The sequence below is a fragment of the Garra rufa genome, chromosome 12 (genome assembly GCF_049309525.1).
Source record: "Garra rufa chromosome 12, GarRuf1.0, whole genome shotgun sequence".
Classification (NCBI taxonomy): domain Eukaryota; kingdom Metazoa; phylum Chordata; class Actinopteri; order Cypriniformes; family Cyprinidae; genus Garra; species Garra rufa.
The window spans coordinates 486,548-505,887 of NC_133372.1; the positions used below are offsets into that span (position 1 = coordinate 486,548).

General features: G+C 38.5%; 3 protein-coding genes across 3 annotated transcripts; all 3 read left to right on the plus strand.

The window, feature by feature from the left end:
* Positions 1-2,714: 2,714 nt before the first annotated feature.
* Positions 2,715-6,381, plus strand: rps19bp1 (ribosomal protein S19 binding protein 1). The gene is made up of 4 exons (XM_073852281.1): positions 2,715-2,926; positions 3,718-3,891; positions 4,472-4,569; positions 4,654-6,381. The coding sequence occupies exons 1-4, from the start codon at positions 2,878-2,880 to the stop codon at positions 4,792-4,794; spliced, it is 462 nt and encodes a 153-aa protein (XP_073708382.1). The 5' UTR covers positions 2,715-2,877; the 3' UTR covers positions 4,795-6,381.
* Positions 6,382-7,985: 1,604 nt separating this feature from the next.
* LOC141346756 (apolipoprotein L6-like) lies at positions 7,986-11,596 on the plus strand. The gene is made up of 5 exons (XM_073851706.1): positions 7,986-7,994; positions 8,354-8,401; positions 8,624-8,689; positions 8,785-8,894; positions 10,861-11,596. Exons 1-5 carry the CDS (start codon positions 7,986-7,988, stop codon positions 11,594-11,596), a joined length of 969 nt encoding a protein of 322 aa, XP_073707807.1.
* A 1,850-nt stretch (positions 11,597-13,446) lies between these two features.
* Positions 13,447-16,795, plus strand: LOC141346671 (cyclic AMP-dependent transcription factor ATF-4-like). The gene is made up of 3 exons (XM_073851603.1): positions 13,447-13,599; positions 14,482-14,877; positions 15,654-16,795. Exons 2-3 carry the CDS (start codon positions 14,592-14,594, stop codon positions 16,493-16,495), a joined length of 1,128 nt encoding a protein of 375 aa, XP_073707704.1. The 5' UTR covers positions 13,447-13,599; positions 14,482-14,591; the 3' UTR covers positions 16,496-16,795.
* The last annotated feature ends 2,545 nt before the right edge of the window (positions 16,796-19,340 follow it).

Genomic DNA, 19,340 nt, shown 5'->3' on the forward strand with positions numbered 1-19,340 from the left:
CCATATAACTGAATGAAGGCACTGACCTGCTGTCTCCATGATCTCACCACAAGCCAAATTTCAGATCACTGATTTACTCAGGGTTTTCGAGATAAAGGGTTTCCTTTTTCATTCTGTCTCTCTATTCTCGTTTGAAGAGAATTAAATGGTAAAAAACCTTGCGGTCTGTTTCTCGCTTCTGTAGAAACCGCGTCTACTTCTCCCAGAAGAGCTGCTCTGAAAATCCCCTTCAGGCTCCTTAAAATTTCCATCAGAGTCGCGAAAAACGTGTCACATAAACTTTTTATGGCAGTCAGTGACGTTACATGTTGGAGAGGGTTAAAGTGTATGTCAAGTTTATTTAATAATAATCTGGTTTAGTATTCTGTCTAAAAATAGAATATAAAGTCGGCAACACCTAAGCACCAAAAGTATCAAAAATATGCGAAAGTTGTTTTAACAATAAATATTTTTGATACTTTTGGAGCTTAGGTGTTGCCGACTTTATATTCTATTTTCTATTTTTTACTATTTTCTATTTTTTACTTGTTGCTTTTTGGTCGAGCACCCTTTTGAGACTGATGTGCGTGCTTTTGTTTCATTTTTTTTTTTTTTTAGTATTCTGTCTAACAATGCGTTTACTTTCCAAAACTAGTAGCCTACCATGATTACTTTCAGTCATTACAATTATAACCATTTTACACACTAATTATGAGCTAAAAATAAATTAATAAATAAATTGTATTTTTAGGTTTGTTTTTAAGTCTATCGTTTATTAAGGAAGTGTTCCTGAAAAACAAAAAAAACAAAAAACATAGGAATTAATCTTTTGCGGATTTTGTGATCTGATCAGAATATCTGCGCCGGTGTTGCCAAATCCGCGGTTTTCCCGCGGAATTGAGTTACTTTAAAACTGTTGCTGCGGTTGGTTTTTCATGTCCGCGGCCCAAATAACGTGTATTTTACCCCCGGAATGCGATTTTTACTGGGGAAATCCTTCTAAATGCAAATGGCATAATTTTGAGCAGCAATTGGCCGGGTTTTGTTGTGAAAACCTGGTAACCCTGGACTCTGCGCTGTTACTGTCGCTCTGGCGTCCCCTTCCGACACATCATCAGATAAAATGCGATATTACGCATATTTATCGTGTTTTATTATACCTGTGTTGATCTGTGCCACAGAATGTCTGTTCTTCTAACCTAAAATGATATTGTGTTTAATTACAATGTTTTGTCGTATTGTACAACTTGCATTTAAAATCATTTATATGTTGTTATCGTAAAGACGTTTCATAACTGTATTGTGTAATCGAATTACTAAAGACTTTAATAATCGGTCTGCTTCCAATTCTTTCACTTATACCACAATTACCACCAAAATACAATTGCTGAAACCTGTTTTAAAATCAGTGTATTGTTGCATTTTAAACATTAATACAATTATTTTAAATGTCTATGTACAGTATTTGTTACATTGTGAAGATTCAAATTAATAATTAATCACTGATTTATGTATTTATTAAAGTTTCGTTTGAGATTTAACACTAGAGAGATTTTACAAAAGCATTTTAACTTACAGACTCCAAACGTGTGTTTTCAGTCTCCAGAATCTCAGAAATGAAACAAGATTCATTGGTAAGAAAGAAACTGAGGAGATTCTGCTCCAGTAAACAGAGGCGTGCTCTGAATCTCCTCAGTTTTGACATTTGTGTGTTGAAAGTTTGGACTGGGGCAAACAAACACAGGTCAGGGGCAGAGATATTACAACACTACTGGCAAAAATCCCTCGAGGAGCTGAATAACATCACGAGATGAATAGCAGTATAACAACCTAAGAATTATTGAGACAGACATTCACGTGTTCATTACAGTTTTGACAAACGCTCACATGAAGAATGAGTCAACAACTGACCGATAAGAGAAAATATTATAAAGGTCAGAAAACTGATCCATTGCTAATAAATTTGGAGTATACTCAACAGACCGTTTTAAATGACTTACTAAATCAATAAGACGTGCTAAAAATGGAATAAGGGAAATACAGGCAGACATCTCTATATCATTCAGAAGGAAGTGGGAAGGATGAGGAAAACACGGCGAAGTACCAAGGAGGAAAATATAATATCAAGATTAAGGCTGGGTCACACAAGACTAAATAAGTCATTGCATCTCATTGGGAAACATCCAACAGGTCTGTGTGAATGTAGACAGGCGGAGGAATCAGTAGATCATGTACTATGTTACTGTCAAAAATATGTTACAGAAAGAGAAATACTCAGAAGGTCAATGCAGGAGACACTAGATGTAAAACAAATACTCAATCAAACAAGAAGTTATAGTTCTTTAATTTTATTTTTGAGGGAAACTGGGTTAATTAATAGGGTATAAAGATTAGTTATTATTATTACTATTTAATTATTTATTTAAGTATGTGTGTATATATATATATATATATATATATATATATATATATATATATATAATGAAGAAAAGAAAAAGGTATTTTTTTTTTTTTTTTTTTTTTTTTATTTTTTTTTTTTTATTATTATTATAAAGAAGTTCTCTTCTTTGGATATTTGGGGTTAAAGTGTCTGTTAGTTACTCTGGTTCACACTCCGGTATAGTAGGTGGCGGTAATGCACCTTAACGTTGGATGCCACCCGCCATAAAACAAAAAGAAGAAGAAGAAGAAGAATAAGACGTGCTTAACGTTTCTACTGTCATCTCGGTGACAACATACGGCTAGAGTAGCGGCGGAACTTTCCTGCAGCGGCTCGTGTTTCTGCTCGAGTGTTTGTTGTGACGCACACGCTGATTTCACATGGCACGAAAACACTGAGCGCTTCACTGTACTTTGTATTTATCTGCATTTAGTTTTACCTCATTCATCAGTTTGATCATGTCAGCGTCCGTGATCAGAAGAGGACTGGAATTATTCAACGAGAAAGGTAATTAGATGATCGTTTTTGCCGTAGAGTCTGTTTTGTTTAGGGATGGGATTAAAGGAGAACAAAAATTTACAGATAATGCACTCACCCCCTTGTGAACCAAACAAATTTATGTCTTTCCTTCTTCAGTAGTAAAGAAATTGTGTTTTTGAGGAAAACATTTCAGGATTTCTCTCCATATAATGGACTTCTATGGTGCCCTGAGGTTGAACTTCCAAAATGCAGCTTTAAAAGCAGCTTTAAATGACTTTAAATGATCCCAGCCGAGGAAGAAGAGTCTTATCTAGCAAAACAATCGGTTATTTTCTATAAACATTTACAATTTATGTACTTTTTAATCTCTAAAAGAGTAGACACAGAGCTAGACAAGACGAGCATTTGAGGTTAAAAAGTATATAAATTGTAAAAATGTTTTAGAAAATAACCAATCATTTTGCTAGATAAGATAATTCTTTCCTCGGCTGGGAGCGTTTAGAGCTCTATGAAGCTGCATTTTGGAAGTTCAAACTCGTGGGCACCATAGAAGTCTGTTATATGGAGAGAAATCCTGAAATGTTTTCCTCAAAAAACAATCTCCTTACGACTGAAGAAAGAAAAGCATGAACATCGTGGATAACAAGGGGGTGAGTACATTATCTGTACATTTTTGTTCTGGAAGTGAACTACTCCTTTAAGTGTGTGTGTGTGTGTGTGTGTGTGTGTGTGTGTGTGTGTGTGTGTGTGTGTGCATATATAGATATAGGTATATAGATATATAAATAGATAGATAAAGTGTTATTTACTCCCTGTAGATGGAGTAAAGCGTAAACAGAAGAAGAGCAGCAGCTGTCGTAAGTCTGCGCTGATGGAGCAGATCAGCACTGATAAACAGGGCGTTCATAAACGGATCCGACAGCTGCAGCGACCCAGAGGATCATCACGGAGTAAAAACACGGTCAAAGACAAACACATCCGGTCTGCTCTGGGTGAGTCTGACCTCCGTAGAACCTGCCCAGACGTCCCTAAATCTCCCCAGACACCGTTACATCTGTGTAGAACCCGTTAAAACCTGCTCACACATCATCAACCCTGCTCAAATCTTCTTAAATCTACTCAAAACCTGCTTAAACATGCCTTAAACCTCCCTAAACATCTCCAAACCTCATCAGACACCCCTCAAATTTGTGCAGATCTCACTCAAACCTCCTCAAAATATGCTCAAACCTCCTTTAAACCTGCCCAAACATCCCCAAATCTCTTCAGACGTCCCTTAAACCTGTGCCGTACTCTTAAACCTCCTCAAAAAATGCAAACCTCTTTTTGAAGCCTGCCCAAACAACTTCAACTCAATCTCAGATCTCCTCAAACCTACTCGAAACATTCTCCAAACTTTTCAAACCTACTTAACCTACACAGACATCCACAAATCTGCTCGAAACACTAATGTAGCGATCACAGTAAGGTCAGGCTTCAGTTTGAACATTATTACTGTAATGTTATGATCTGCTCTGCTTCTGTACGCTTCAGATTCTCATTCCACCTGTTGAATGCTTCTGTTTTCCTCAGATGAATACAGAAAGAAGCAGAAGAAAAATCAGCTGCAGTCCAATCTGAAGTATTTCCTGGGAGCTGGTTATAAAACATCGAGCAAAGACACGGGAAAGGTCTGTATCTCCGACGACTGATCGTGTCACACATACAGATTGAGACTTGATCATGTGTCATGATATATCGTGTGTTTTCTTTAGATCATCCGGCAGCATTCGGGTCGCCGCGCCTGTCATCAGCCCGATCCGTCCGCCTCTGAACCGAAGGAGCAATCCGTCTTCACCGCGAAGGACTTTAAGAAGTTCCAGAAGGAATATTTTTCAAATCTCAAAGGTCTGTGAGAACCGATGCGTGCCGTGGGACAATAACACATCTATCTGGACTCCTTCTGGAATAATCTTTTACTGTTGAACTTGTTTAAATTTTTGTTGTGTATTATGAAAAACATGGACATTAAACCAGAGGCCTGTATAATTATGCTGCAAATTATTAGTGTGACCGGAGTACACAAACAAAAGCCATCTGTTTTTTGTTTGTCACCAAGATGCATTGAATTAAAGGGGTAGTTCATTTGTCCTCATTTGTTTGCTGTCACAAACCTGTATGAGATTCTTTTAGTGGTTGAACACAAAAATAAGACATTTTGAAGAATGTTGGTAACCAAACAGTTGATGGTAGACATTGACTTCTACCTCTACATCAACGGTTTGGGTACACATTAATGGAAATACCTTCTTTTGTGTTCATAAACTAAAGAAACTCAGACAGGTTTGGAACTGATAGAATGACAGAATGTTAAAGGGATGGTTCGGAGTAGAATTGACTTCATTGCTATGCACTCCGAAGCCCATGTAAATACCCCATCCGAAGTTTATTTTACCTTAGTCAAACATTTATGGAGATATTAGAGTTTTTCGAATTGCTTGTTACAGGAGTGAATGGTACATGTGATGTATCTCGTAAACTGCACCACTAAACGTGCAAGTAATCTTACCAAACTTGTACAGTAGTGTAAGTAGGTTATGTACTCACAAAACGCTGCATCAGAACATTTGTAAGTCCACCATGAGTGTTTTAAAAACACGTTTTACCCGAGAACTACTAGTCTCAGAAACTACAAGTCGACGTCACTTCCCTGGTTTGAAAAAAGCACGTGAAAGTCCTCCTACTACATCTGTGTGCATGTCAACGTGTAGGAGGACTTTTACGTGCTTTTTTCAAACCAGGGACGTGACGTCAACGTGTCGCCATTTGTAGTTTCTGAGACTAGTAGGGATCGGGTAAAACGTGTTTTTAAAACACTCATGGTGGACTTACAAATGTTCTGATGCAGCGTTTTGTGAGTACATAACCTATTTACACTACTGTACAAGTTTGGTAAGATTACTTGCACGTTTAGTGGTGCAGTTTACGAGATACATCACATGTACCATTCACTCCTGTAACAAGCAATTCGGAAAACTCTAATATCTCCATAAATGTTTGACTAAGGTAAAATAAACTTCGGATGGGGTATTTAGATGGGCTTCGGAGTGCATAGCAATGAAGTCAATTCTACTCCGAACCATCCCTTTAATATTTGTGTGATCTGTCCCTTTAAGTTAAGTTAACAAATTCTGTTATTTTTAGATGTAATAGAAAAGGTTCTTTAAAAACTGTCTGCGTGCCACATGTTCTTCAGCTAAATGTGCTTGAACTCTTGAGATGCTCTGATGAAGTGTTTCATTGTTAGCCTGAGAATAACGTGTTAGTTTGACATCAAGCACATGACTCAACTACAGCTGAATCTTATGGGTTAGTGAATGATTAGGTAGTTTTCATGATGTTTGGTCGTGAATGTTTTTTTCTCAAAGTCTTGTGCTTTAGCTCTGTGTCTTTCCATCACACTATCACCTTCAAATTGAATAAATTCATTGCAGAACATTGTATGTAGTTGACTAGACTTCGTCAGAAACCAGCAGCTGTGTGAGGAGATCTCAGCGCTGATGAATGACTGTCAGATCTCACAAGACAAAACACACAAGCACGGCATATTTGCACACAATAAACCTGCTTGAAAACATCTGAATGTCATCAAAGTTGTCCTAAAAAACAAAACAATACCCGTTGTTGCTCGAGGGTCAACTTTTTTGATCCACTTCAAATGTTGACTTCTATATAATACAGCAGCAAATAACAGCTTATTATTCAGGAAATATGAGAGAATTTCAATATCAGCTATAAGCAGCTCTGCAGACGACTGTTCAGGTCATTTCTAGTTGCGTTCTCATCTGATAGTGTCACTGAATATTAAGTGTCTTTTAAACCTACTTTATGGTGCTGAACAGGATTTAAATGTTTCAAACAGCCATTTGTTACAGTCCTTAATACTTAAAGACTTCATATGCCATTTATTTTCAAAAAACGTTCACTGTAAAAAGTGAACAGTTGGATCAACTTAAAAAAATTACTTCAATTGGTAACACCTAAAAAAATTAAGTTGATTGAACTAAGATGTTCTAAGTGTGGTCAATCACACTTAAATAATCTTAGTTCAATCAACTTAAATTTTTTAGGTGTTACCAATTGAAGTAATTTTTTTAAGTTGATCCAACTGTTCACTTTTTACAGTGTTTTAATGCAAATTATTGTTTGGTTATACTTTACATTAAGGCTCTACTTAACATAAACTGCCAATAAAAATCTTCTGAAGCATTTATTAATCTAGTTCATTTCAGCATTTAATAACACAAAAGTTGTAACTTTTATTTAATGGACATGAGCTAGCAGTTGTATTTTTTTTAAAGAAAAACAACAACTTCTGTAACATTGCTCATTGTTAATATTAATACATTAACTAAGGTTAAATAATAATTGTTTTGCACTTTAATCTGTTTGAAACATTTGTTGCTTCGTTGTATTTAAGTGTCCTGTTCTTAAAAATGTTTTTAAACCTGTTACATTATAACACTTTTTGCAGCTTTTTCAATATTACGATCATACCATATACCATGATAAACGGCAGCAATTATTGCAACATGAAATTTGGCACTGTCACATGCCTAAAGAGAAATACTCTTATATATGAAGAGAAAAGGTGTTTTTGTTTGTTTGTGTTTTTGCAGTGATGCCAGAGTGAACATTTCCTAAAACAACCTTTTTATTTTCTTAGTGTGAATATTTTATAAATCTGAAGAACCTTTTGTCTAATGCAAAGATTCCATGGATGTTAAAGATTTTTCATTGATCCATCAATATCAAGATGCTCTACACGTGTGTGACTCAAATACAATGGTTGATTCCCATGACATTAAACCACTTCAGTCCTCACTAGATCTTCAAGTTTATGTAAAGAATCTCCTTTAGATATAAAGCATTCAAACAATGAAGCCAAAAACAACAAACTGCCAGCTAACATTTGTAAACAGTTCTTTTGTGTTGTAAGTGAAAGTGTTTTACCGAAGCGGAGCCTCATTCTCTTCATGCCGGATGATTGAGTGTTTCACACACCGCAGACAGAAACACTGACCGTGAGCTTCATCATCCACAGAAGATGGACAATGTAAGAGATTTTCACTTGTGTTTTCAACCTATAATGTCTGTGTCATTCATGTGTTTTCATTTTGTTGTGTTTCCACTGCCGTTGTTTACGAGAAATACAGTGGATCTGTGATGATAATATTACAATGCCATATGTTTATTACACTATTCATATTTATATATCAGTACCAATCTGGTCATTTAAAAACGCATCATAGTTTTATGAAATACTAGTTATTAGAAATTAAAAAAAGAAAAGAAGTCATCCAGACATAAACACACTAGTAGTTTCCTCAATCTTCGAGCAAAACCCTGAAGTTCAGGTTCTTCGAGTGGATTCGAGACGCGTGGCGTCCTAATGATTTCTAATCTGTTCTGCAGCGATCTCCTCCGAAACCTGCTCCTCGAAAGACTCCAGGAGCCCGCAAGGTGAGAGCACCAATAGTCTTCATCGATTATTAGCATGTTTACGAATGTTCAAGCCAAACAGATGATGATTTTGTGATTTAGGCAGTAAATGATGGTGAAAGTGAAAGACAGAATGATGAGTGATGATCTGAATGAGCAGTGGAACCGGTCCGACTGATAAACCGGTCTCAATGTGCTCTGAAACACTGCTCAGGTGTAAAATGGTGATGTTTTCCATTGCAGCTGATGGATCCTGGACTGTATCAGACCGGACTGGACTGCTCCAGTGGAGACCAGACAGTGACCGAGGTAAAGCACCTAAGAACATCAGTTTCTCTACGGCAGACATCATAAATAGTTGAGTTTCTTGTGCATCATGTGTGTTTTTCTGCGTGTCATTGAAGACAGAGAATGTGTGTGAGACACGAGTGGATCCTCCTCTTCCACGTCTGAGAACTAAATCTGGGAATCCTCCTGAACTCATTTCACGCTGTCCTGAGGCACAGCAACAGAAGCAAATACAGGTCACTTCTTTTTCTTTCAAATGTGATCTATAGCCAGTGTTGAGGGTAATGCATTACAAAAAACACATGTTATGTAATAATATTACTTTTTTTTTTTGTTGAGAGAAATTGTAAGATGTTACTTTAGTCTCACTCACTAAAAAACAGATACATATTCCTCAAAATAAATAAAAACCGTCATTTTTTATGTATTTAAATCCCACTTTATCAACCTTCGATGATCCAATTCATCCATACTAATAAGCAAAAACGACTCAAGATAATCTTACATTTGTTTTTATTTTTTATTGCTGAAGAGTTTTGTTCTTTTGTTCTTCTGCGGTCTACTGTACAGACGACAATTTACTTTTCTCTAAGACTGAGGCTTTTGCTGTGAAAAGGCTTTTTTATTTGACAAAAATACAACTTTTTATATAAAAAAAATGAGCAAGCCCTGCCCAGATTTAAAAAGTAACGCAAAAGTAACGCAACGCATTACTTTCTATAAAATGTAACTAAGTAACGTAATTAGTAAATTTTTTAAGGAGTAACTCAATATTGTAACGCATTGCTTTTAAAAGTAACTTTCCCCAACACTGTCAATAGCATATTCATAAATAAATACTTATATTTTAAATTGTAAATCTTGACTTTTCATCCTAGCATCCCAAAATACAGAAGAATATGATTGTCATAGCAGCTCTGCCGGATCATTTGGTCCAACGGTTTCGCAACATTGAGCCACAGGTATGAACTCTGTCCGTGTGTCATTTACTCTCCTAAACGTGATTCTAAAATTATGAGAAACCTTTAGAAAAGATTAAAAATATACATTTATTTGTTCACTTCAGTCACAGATCATCACAAGTGTGACTGAAGTGTCAGAATAATAAAGACTGAAGCTTTGCTCTCTTTCCATCAGGAAACAAAATGCTTACAGACGAGAAACACTTTGAGTAAGACACAAAATACACGGCTTCATATGACGTTTTCATAACTTTATATTTGCAAAATAATATAAATGCCTTTGTCTGTTATTTGAGTACAGCCATTATGAGGCTTTTTCCCGCAGTGCTAAAAGTAGGCATCACTTTTTTCATTTTCTGTTGGTAAGACATTAAACCACAAAAAAATTGTTTTTGTTCATGTCAGGAGAATCTACAGTGGTGTCAGATTCAGACTTCAGGTAAAGTAAAGCCACAGAGATACGTATAAATATACACATTCTATGTCTTTAAAGTATACGTACAAAAAGTTGGGGATCAGTAGCTTTTTCAATGGTTTTTTCTTCTGCTCATCAAGGCTGTGTTCATTTGATCAAAAATAGAGAAAAAAATGTAATATTGTGAAATATTAGTACGATGTAAAATAATGTTTTTCTATTAATTTATATCTGTAATTAATCATTCTAATATTCTGATTTATTATCAGTGTTGGAAACCTTTTTTGAAACCTGTGATACTTTTATTAGGATTCTTTGATCAATGAAATGTTAAAAAGAACAGCATTCATTTAAATTAGAGAGGTTTTCTAACAATATACAGTACTGTTCAAAAGTTTGTGATCAGTATGTTTTTATTCTTTTTTTGAAAGAAATTAATACTTTTATTCACCAAGGATGTGTTGAATGAATAAACAGTGAACGCATAAATTTAAATAAATTTTGTTCTTTTTAACTTGTTATTCATCAACGAATCCTGGAAAAAGCTACACAGGTCCCAAAAAATATTTGTCAGCACAAATGTTTCCAACATTGATAATTCTAATAATAAATCGGCATATTAGAAAGATTTCTGAAGGATCATGTGACACTCAGCATTGCATCACAGGAATAAATTATGTGTTAAAGTTTATTAAAATAAAAATGATTATTTTATATTGTAATAACATTTTGCATTACTGTTTTTTTCTGTATTTTTGATCAAATAAATGCAGAGCATAAGAGACATTTACCCTCTTGCTCTTGTGTGTCTGCAGGAGCTTCATGCGTAAAAGTGAAGGTTTCACAAACGCTTTAGAGGACTTTGTTTCTCATCTGCCGAGTTGTGCGAGCGCTCTGGAACGACAGGCCGCTGAGCTGCAGGAAGTGGCCGACGCGGTGGATAAGACACACAAAGGCGTGAGGATCGCGGGCATCACCGGAGGAGCTACGGGAGCCGTGGGCGGAGTGGCGGCGGTGGCGGGGATCCTCCTGTCCCCCGTGACTATGGGAGCGTCTCTGGCCATCACGGCGGTCGGGGTCGGCGTCGCGGCCGCAGGAGGGGTCACCGGGGCCTCGGCCGCCATCACCAACAAAGTCAAGAAAAATCAGGTCCGGAAGAAGGTGGAAACGATCTTGCAGGAGTACCAAAGGGAGATGGAAGACATTGAATGTTACTTAAATAACATTAACAAAGAGATGGAGAAGCTCAGACAGTATGACCTGCTGACGCTGGAGCGAGTGAACGTGAGATCCGCAAAGATCGTGCGTCTGCTCAGGAAAGCAGGAGGAACGTCGACCGCGCTCAGCGTGATGAACAGATCCTCCGGCGTCGTTCGGGGCTTTGCTCTCGGCATGGACTTCTACTTCACCGATCAGGATTCACAGAAACTCAAGAAAGAGTCCAAGACCAGATTCGCCCAGCAGATCCAGGAGGTGGCAGGACAGATTAAGGCCGGCCTTGAAGAGCTGATGGACATGAGAGAGAACCTGCTCTCAGAGATGGAGATATGAAATAGTGTATAATGGTGAACATAAGGATTGCTGCTTGTTCACTAGAGATGAGAGCAAACCAAAAGGTATCAGACCTTCTGGTGTTCTGGTGTAAACCACATTTAGAGAATCAAGATGGATTTAGGTCATCAGGAGAAAGAAGTGGCTCATTCTAATGTATACAGACAGCAGTGTTTGAACATAAAAAGTCAATCTCCTTTACGTTCACCTATATTTAGGGTTAGGCTCAAAGCTGAAAATGGTGTAACATGCAGCAATGGGGACTGGAGTCTGTATGCCAAGAGAGTTTTTGATTTTCACAGCTGACGCAGTGCTTTGCTATTGGCTTTGGAATACGTTAAAAAAGCACAACAAAAGGATTCTATAATTTTTACAGAATCCAAACCATGTCTTCAAGAAATGGACTCTTTAAAAACTGGATCTACAGAATCTATTTCATAGTATTATCTTTTGTTGGGTTCCAGTCCATATTTGTCTTTCAGGAAATGAGTGAACTGATCCAGCTGTAACTGAGGCTTTTAATCAGGAAGTAAACAAATGTTAAATTCCTCTCTCTGAGATCAGACCTGTTAATAATCGTTACATGCACATTTAAATAGCACAGGTATATTTGTAGAGATAGCCAACAATACATTGTATGGGTCAAAATGATTGATTTTTCGATGTTCCATGAAGATTTCCTACCGTAAATATATCAAAACTTACTTTTTGAATGGGAATATGCATTTCTAAGTACTTAATTATGGACTTTAAAGGCAAAACTTTAAAGGCAATTTTCTCAAAAAAAAAATTTTGCACTCTCAGATACCAGATTTTCAAATAATTGAAATTCAGCCAAATATTTTCCTATATCCTAAATAAGGTGAAGACCTTCCTTAATGTATGTTTTGCAAGATTCCCCTTTCTGTCAAACATATTTCACTGGATTCTTCTGCTTAAGTGAACTCACTTAATGAGCTGTTTAATTTTGCCAAAAGTTTTATCATAATTATGTTAATGTAAAAAAAACTTGTGTGAAACTTTTTGTTATATATTGTATTTGTTATATTTGTAGGCCTATTTCTTTCATTGTTTTTGCCATGAAAATACCATAAGATTTGCATTAAACAAAAATATACTACTTCTAACTTTGGCATGTGTTTTAGTGTTGTAGTACATTTCCAAAAGTGTCAAAATAATAAAAAAGATTTTCCTAAGACTGAATTGCTGCTTGACTGAAGCTCTAGAATATTTTGGGCATTTCATGTAACCATTATTTCTCCATTCCATAATCAATAATCAGACCAAACAAGCAGGAAATACAAAGAGCTGTCTCTTCATCGATGATCACTAGAGGCCAGACTCCGACAGTTTCAGAAACTCTGTTTTACTCTCGTGTAGACGTGTTGTAGTTTCGCAAAAGTGTCGAAAATAACAATAAAAGATTTTCCTGAGATTTAATTGCTGCTTGCTTTAATTACTAACATATGTAAAGCATTTCGTGTGTATTTAACACTCTTTTCTCTATTAATAATCAGATCGGAAAAGTAGGAATTAGCCTACTTTAAATTAGCATCAGCTTCCTTTGGCAATAAAATCTTAAAGTAAATCGTTATTAAAATCTGTTTTATTTTATTCAGAATATTTAACCTAATAATGTCATTTCGACGCCTTTGTTTCCTGTCAGAGCTTGGCGCTTGACCTACATCCCGTGAGAACGTAAATATTTAGGTACTACTTGTTTGCTCAATATTGACAGGCGCAGAGGCCAATCAGCAAGCAGATATTGGCGGAGTGATACGAGCAAACGGGTGCGGTGGAAGCTCACCGCGTGGGTGTGATGCGCGCGTATAAAAGCTGAAGCGCTGCCGTTTCTACGTTTTCTCTCTCACTCGCTCTAGTCTCTCCGCACGAAGCTCTCCCGCGGGAATCATGGCAGTTTAGCGGCTCGCAGCGGCAACAATCGCAGCGGCAAATCCGGCAGTGCAGCGCTCAAGTGCACTGGCTCTATTTGGCAAAATGGCGTAAGTACTTCTCAACACTTGATATTTGATTCAGTCGAAAAAATCGTTCAGCTATTTGTTAGCATTAGTTATAAATAGCCTAATTTGACGTTTAGCACTAGCACAGTGTTGTTGTGTTTCTTGTGTTCGAACGATCTCTCTTTGTTTTGATGCTTATGTCGTGATGTAACAGTCTGACACGCGCTAATCAAGCTAATCAATAAAGTAAACATTCGGACTTTTTCGGTCTCTTGTGGCGGAGCGGCAACGTGGCACCTCAAAATGGCGCGCGCGCTCCTTTCTCGTGACCGCGGCCGCATGCTGAGCGCTGGAAATGGCGCGAGGGCGTCAGGGGCACCTTCATCTCGCGCAGGAACCGGGGGGCGGGGCTTCCCGTACTTATGACCATATTAGGAAATGTTTTCGGGAAGGGCGGGGAAACTCCTGCCTAGGGGGAACTACTAGTGTGTGTTAATAATAGTTGTTAAGACGAGAAGGTTAGGGCTGGTAAATATTAGTAATGGGGAAGTGAATGTGGCTCAGGTTTCTCCCAGATGGCCTCTGGTTTAACTGGAACGCCTTTAGGCAGTTTAGAGACTGGATAAACTGGTTTACAGTGCTTGCAATCACAACTGGTTAAACAGCAAGAAAGTGAATTAAAATGCCAGTTTTTTCCTGTTAAATCTTGCCTCCAGCAAGGGTTGTGAATTAAAAACTGGTTCCTTTGTGACGCTTATGATTTGCCTAACTAATATGAGGTAAATGAACCCTGTGCAAACTATGCAAAACAATATATAAAGTTGCTTAGAGCTTCAAAACTGAGTGTGATTTATAAAAATAAAAATCTAATTTCCAGTTTTATTCTTCAGTCTCTGTAATGTGATATCCTCTGGTTTCTTTCAGGTCCCTTGTGGCATCCACCCACAGCTCTGCTGCTAAAGACAGCATATCCACACCGTTCACCAGCTCACCCGAACCCCTGTCCCGCTCCGCTTCCCCTCTGACCGTCTGCCATGTCCTTGGTGTCTCAGATGAGTTTGGAGGACATGGGGGCCCTGTTCCTGGGGCCCTCATCTCTGATGGCTGACCCCTTTGGGCCCCTTCTGGACGAAGATGAGGAGAGTGCTCTATCAGAGGGGTCGTCTTCGCCCCTCTCCTCTTCCTACGCTGAATCTTCCTCCTCTCTCTCGCCCCTCTCTCCCTCTCGTCCCGCTTCTGTAGGGTGTAAGTCAGAGCTGCTGTCGCTCTCCTGGACGCCTGCGCTGCTCACCGCGCAAACGGAGTCCGAGCAGAGCAAAGGTGACACTTTACACACTGAACCCCTGCACGCTTGCACTAGAAACTCTAAATGCATTACGCTTGTATGCAAAAAAAGGGCCTTGGTCAGTTTTGAGATTGCTTTCAGTATGACTCAACTGAATGGAACCAGGGTTATTAAAGTTAATAAATAAGCATAAATAAGCTGATGATGGTAGGGTTTGTTAGGATGATATTTGGCCGAGATACAACTATTTTGAAATCTAAAATCTGAGGGTGCAAAAAAATCTAAATACTGAGAAAATCGCCTTTAAAGCTGTCCAAATGAAGTTCTTATCCATGTATATTACTGATAAAAAAATTAAGTTGATATATTCATGGTAGGAAATTTATAAAATATTTTCATGGAACATTAAATATTAAATAAATAAAATTGGCATAAGTCCAACTAAATTACTAAAACTTTAAAATTAAAATGGAAAGAAATAAAAACATTTAAAATACTGATAATAACTAAAATGCAACCATTAGTAAAAACCAAATGTGCTGCATACTATTTTTCAGAGATTTACTAGTTCTCTTTACCATTTACTAGATGAACACTGCCGTATATATGTGTAGGTAATGTGAAAATGATGTTTTTCAAATCAGGTTTAGTCCATTACACAGACGTGTATCACTGGTTTGGCTGCATAGTTTACATGATTTGGGGTGTTTTCCTAATGATCAATGATTTACACAAGCTGACAATTTTATACTAGAACGTGCATTTCGACATGAATCACCTTTACTAAAATGTTCTCTTTTTCGTCCTCCAGGCGATGCGTTTTCTGGCATGGATTGGATGACGGAGAAGTTAGACCTGAATGACTTTGACCTGGATTCTCTCATCGGATCGTGCGATTCAGACGAGCCTCCCAGTTCCCCAGAGGAGCTGCTGGCCTGTCTGGACACCGACATGGATCTGGACCTGGATTCGCTCCCGTTCGACTCGTCGGAGCTGGGTCTGCCGCTGCCTCCTCTGCCCCTCGACCTTCCTCTCCCGGAACCGGCGGACGGGCCTCAGGAGCCCGTGGAGGTCAAATCCGAGCCTCCGTCTCCGGCGCGGTCTCTTGATCCGACCTACACGCTGGAGCTGGGCAGCGAGGTGTCTGTGATCCAGTCCGCAGAAATCATGCTGACTCCATCCCACATCGTGCTCCTGCTGGCTCCTAAAGAGGAGGCGAGCAGCGATCCATCCGACAGCGATAGCGGGATCTCCGTCTCCGGATCTCCACTTCACCAATCAGATCCCGAACCCTCACCGAAGCCCGCGGGCTCCTCCAGAACCAAACCCTACTCCAAACCCGACCCGGACGCCACGCCGGCCCCCACGAGCCGCGTAAAGGCCCCCGGCGCTCCTAAAGTGGTGGAGAAGAAACTGAAGAAGATGGAGCAGAACAAAACGGCAGCGACTCGTTACCGGCAGAAGAAACGCAGCGAGCAGGAGACGCTGAACTCCGAGTGCTCCGAGCTGGAGAAGAGAAACCGCGAGCTCCAAGAAAAAGCCGATTCCATCAGCCGAGAGATCCAGTATCTGAAAGATCTCATGGAGGAAGTTCGGTCCTCTAAAAACCGCAGGAGCAAAGCCAAAGCCCAGGAATCCGTCAGCTCTGGTTAGGGTTAGATACTCCCCCCGCCGTCGCCTTCCCCCGTTCTTCACCGGTGTTTCCGATCCGCTGGAGATCGTCTGCACTAAACTCATTCGTAGATTCATTCTGTCACCTTCATTCGAGTCGTTTCACGTCCAGTAAGGGGCTCATCGTCAGTCAGAGTTGTTACACTGAATCTGCTGTAGAGCTTGTAAATAGGCTTCACGTTTGCTATTTAAACTGGCTAAACATGCTAAATCTGTCATGGTGGAGTGTGTTGGCTTGTAAAATCACTTTGCTGTTTTCTATTAAAGACGTCATCAAACTCACTACTTCTGTCTGATGTTTTCTGTCCTTTTACCTTAACCTTTTGAGATTTCCTGAAACATCTTGATTGTGTCTCAAACATAACTTAAGTCAATTCCAGTTAGGGATGGCGAAAACTAAAAAATTTCTTGACCGACCACCGAGCCTCATTAGCCGGTTGAAACCGGTTAACCGATTAGTTTAAAATATGGTAGGCTACACTATTTGAAATAACAGCCATTTCGAGCCGCGCCTGCAATTTCGCAACTCTGTCGCATCTCTCTGCCGCTCTGCCTCCCGCACACACACACACACACACACACACACACACTGCCACTCACATCACTTTTTAAAAATCCCATAGGATATTATTTTTGTTGAAATTAAACAAACGAGTAAATTACTATTTAAAAAAAATTGGTTGTTAGTAGGACTAATATTCGTTCGGTGGGTTGGCATTCGATTTTAAATTGAGATTCAATATTCGTTTTTTTTTTTCCATACACCTTGCATCCCCCGCAAAACGGTTCTCATTTGCGCTTAAATATGAATGAAGAAGATCAGACTGCTGCGCCACTAACACAGAAACAGCAACAAAAAAAAAAAAAAGAGAGAGAGAGAAATTTAGTAATATTTGAGAGACACTATAAAGTACAGTCGGGCCCACTTAAATGGTTTAAGCAAAACTAGGGCTGTGACTGTCGTAATGACAACTGCGCCTCTGCTTTAAATGCACGCATAGGCTAAAGCTGACCGCAAAGCCCCAGCAAAAATAATTACCATGAATGTGTCGGGGAAAAAGTAGGGAGATATTTGAATTATTTATTAAAAAACTAGTATTTGACACAAAGATGAAGTTGACGACAGTGGCGGTTCTACACGGAGGCCAAGGGAGGCCCGTGCCCCTGTAGACATGTCCTTGGCCACCCCTGTGGCCCCCCCGTACTGACCAAATAAAATAAAATAAATTAATTATGGTTTTACACACGAGCGCCAAAAGCGGAACTAATGCGACGCATCGTTCTACTTAAATGGGTAAATTAGAGCGGCGCACACAAACACTGCAGCAACAATTAGAACTACTCTCGGATAGAGGAGCTACGATTTATTTCTCCTGTTGCAAGAGTCGAAAGTAAGCAAAACAATTTCATTTCGTGAGTGACTTGTTGTTCTTGCACAAAACCGTGTTACTTTTGTTTTTCACACTGATAATTAAATCAAGTTTGTAAATGGCTTTGTAAAATCTTTGTTAACGTTAGTTAATAAAAATATACAGCTGTTCATTGTGATCAAGTGCCGGTTTAGTTCTGCTGAAACTCTACACCTCTGAGAACTCTCTCATTAAAACAAAGAAAGTGTAGACATGATGTAAATAAGAGATTAATTGTACTGTGTAAATGTGATTTCATTACCTTTTATTAACTTTGAGAGATTGCGATGAACTACAGTAATGTATGAGTGACAGCTTTCCAGTGATTGTAAGGGGAGCGCGCACTTTTAAGACTATAATTAATTCAGAATTTGAATTCATGTATTCATGGATTCACTCTCTGATAACGCAACATCGCCGTTGCTATCGTGCAGCACATAGGCTACTACATCAGTTACACAAACTAAGAGAAGGTAAAGCAGGTGCTTACTCATCAAAATATGTCTAAACAGCCGCACTGCACGTGTCCACACGCGCCCGTGAGTAAACATTATTTTTTTCTTTCACCATGCAGCAAACGTAAAAAATAATTAAACCGTTTAACTTATAGTACTTCTTACTGTCGATTAACAGTGAACGGTCAATATGAGCATCCCTAAAATGTTTGTATGATTTTAAAGTAAAATAAAGTTTATAATCTTTAAATATCACTTGTTGTCATTTTTTAATGTGCCCCTCTGGTTAAACACTGGCCCCTCCTTGGCCCCCCTAGTCAAATTTGTCTAGAACCGCCACTGGTTGACGATCCTGATGCCATTTGCTCATTGACGCGGCTTTAATACCTAAATGCATATGCATTAGGCCTATAGCTATTGGAAGAGTTTTGTTTTCGATTTGAATTATTTAAATTATTTTTTTACAGTTTCGGATGATATATTAGTCTTACCTTTATGAGCAAAAATGAAGTTTCACATAGCGCTGGCTGGCGCTTCCATGTTCTGCAAAGCGTGCTTATATCTATGGGTTTTAATTGAAATCGTGATGACTTGGTCGTTACTTTAAAAAACAAAAACTTAAATTTAACAAATAAAAAGTGTTCCAAATATATGTCTAAATTAACTTTATAACCTAAATAAACGAAAATAAATGTAATCACTTTGCTATTAAAAACAGCAGCTGTGCAGTGGGGAAGAGAAAGAGAAACAGACCGGTTCCAGTCGGACTCGAGACAGTAAATCTGATGAGCTGTCGGAGAAGGTCCGGGCGAGGTTTTAGTAATGTTTGCAACGAATATTTCTTAAATAGCCGATTTAACATTCTTATTTAGGCTAGATTCATATTTAAATGTATTATTTATTTGATTTATTTTAGCGTTTTGTAGGCTGATTGTTCACTGACTGAAGTGCTCAAATAAACAC

Bases quoted from the DNA above. Each gene is read 5' to 3' on its own strand.
- rps19bp1 (XM_073852281.1), top strand. From the start codon at position 2,878: ATGTCAGCGTCCGTGATCAGAAGAGGACTGGAATTATTCAACGAGAAA. The intron at 3,892-4,471 runs GTGAGTCTGACC...TGTTTTCCTCAG, and splicing joins ACACATCCGGTCTGCTCTGG to ATGAATACAGAAAGAAGCAG. The intron at 4,570-4,653 runs GTCTGTATCTCC...TGTTTTCTTTAG, and splicing joins CGAGCAAAGACACGGGAAAG to ATCATCCGGCAGCATTCGGG.
- LOC141346756 (XM_073851706.1), top strand. The intron at 8,690-8,784 runs GTAAAGCACCTA...GTGTCATTGAAG, and splicing joins GAGACCAGACAGTGACCGAG to ACAGAGAATGTGTGTGAGAC. The intron at 8,895-10,860 runs GCAAATACAGGT...GTGTGTCTGCAG, and splicing joins CCTGAGGCACAGCAACAGAA to GAGCTTCATGCGTAAAAGTG.
- LOC141346671 (XM_073851603.1), top strand. From the start codon at position 14,592: ATGTCCTTGGTGTCTCAGATGAGTTTGGAGGACATGGGGGCCCTGTTC. The intron at 14,878-15,653 runs GTGACACTTTAC...TTCGTCCTCCAG, and splicing joins GGAGTCCGAGCAGAGCAAAG to GCGATGCGTTTTCTGGCATG.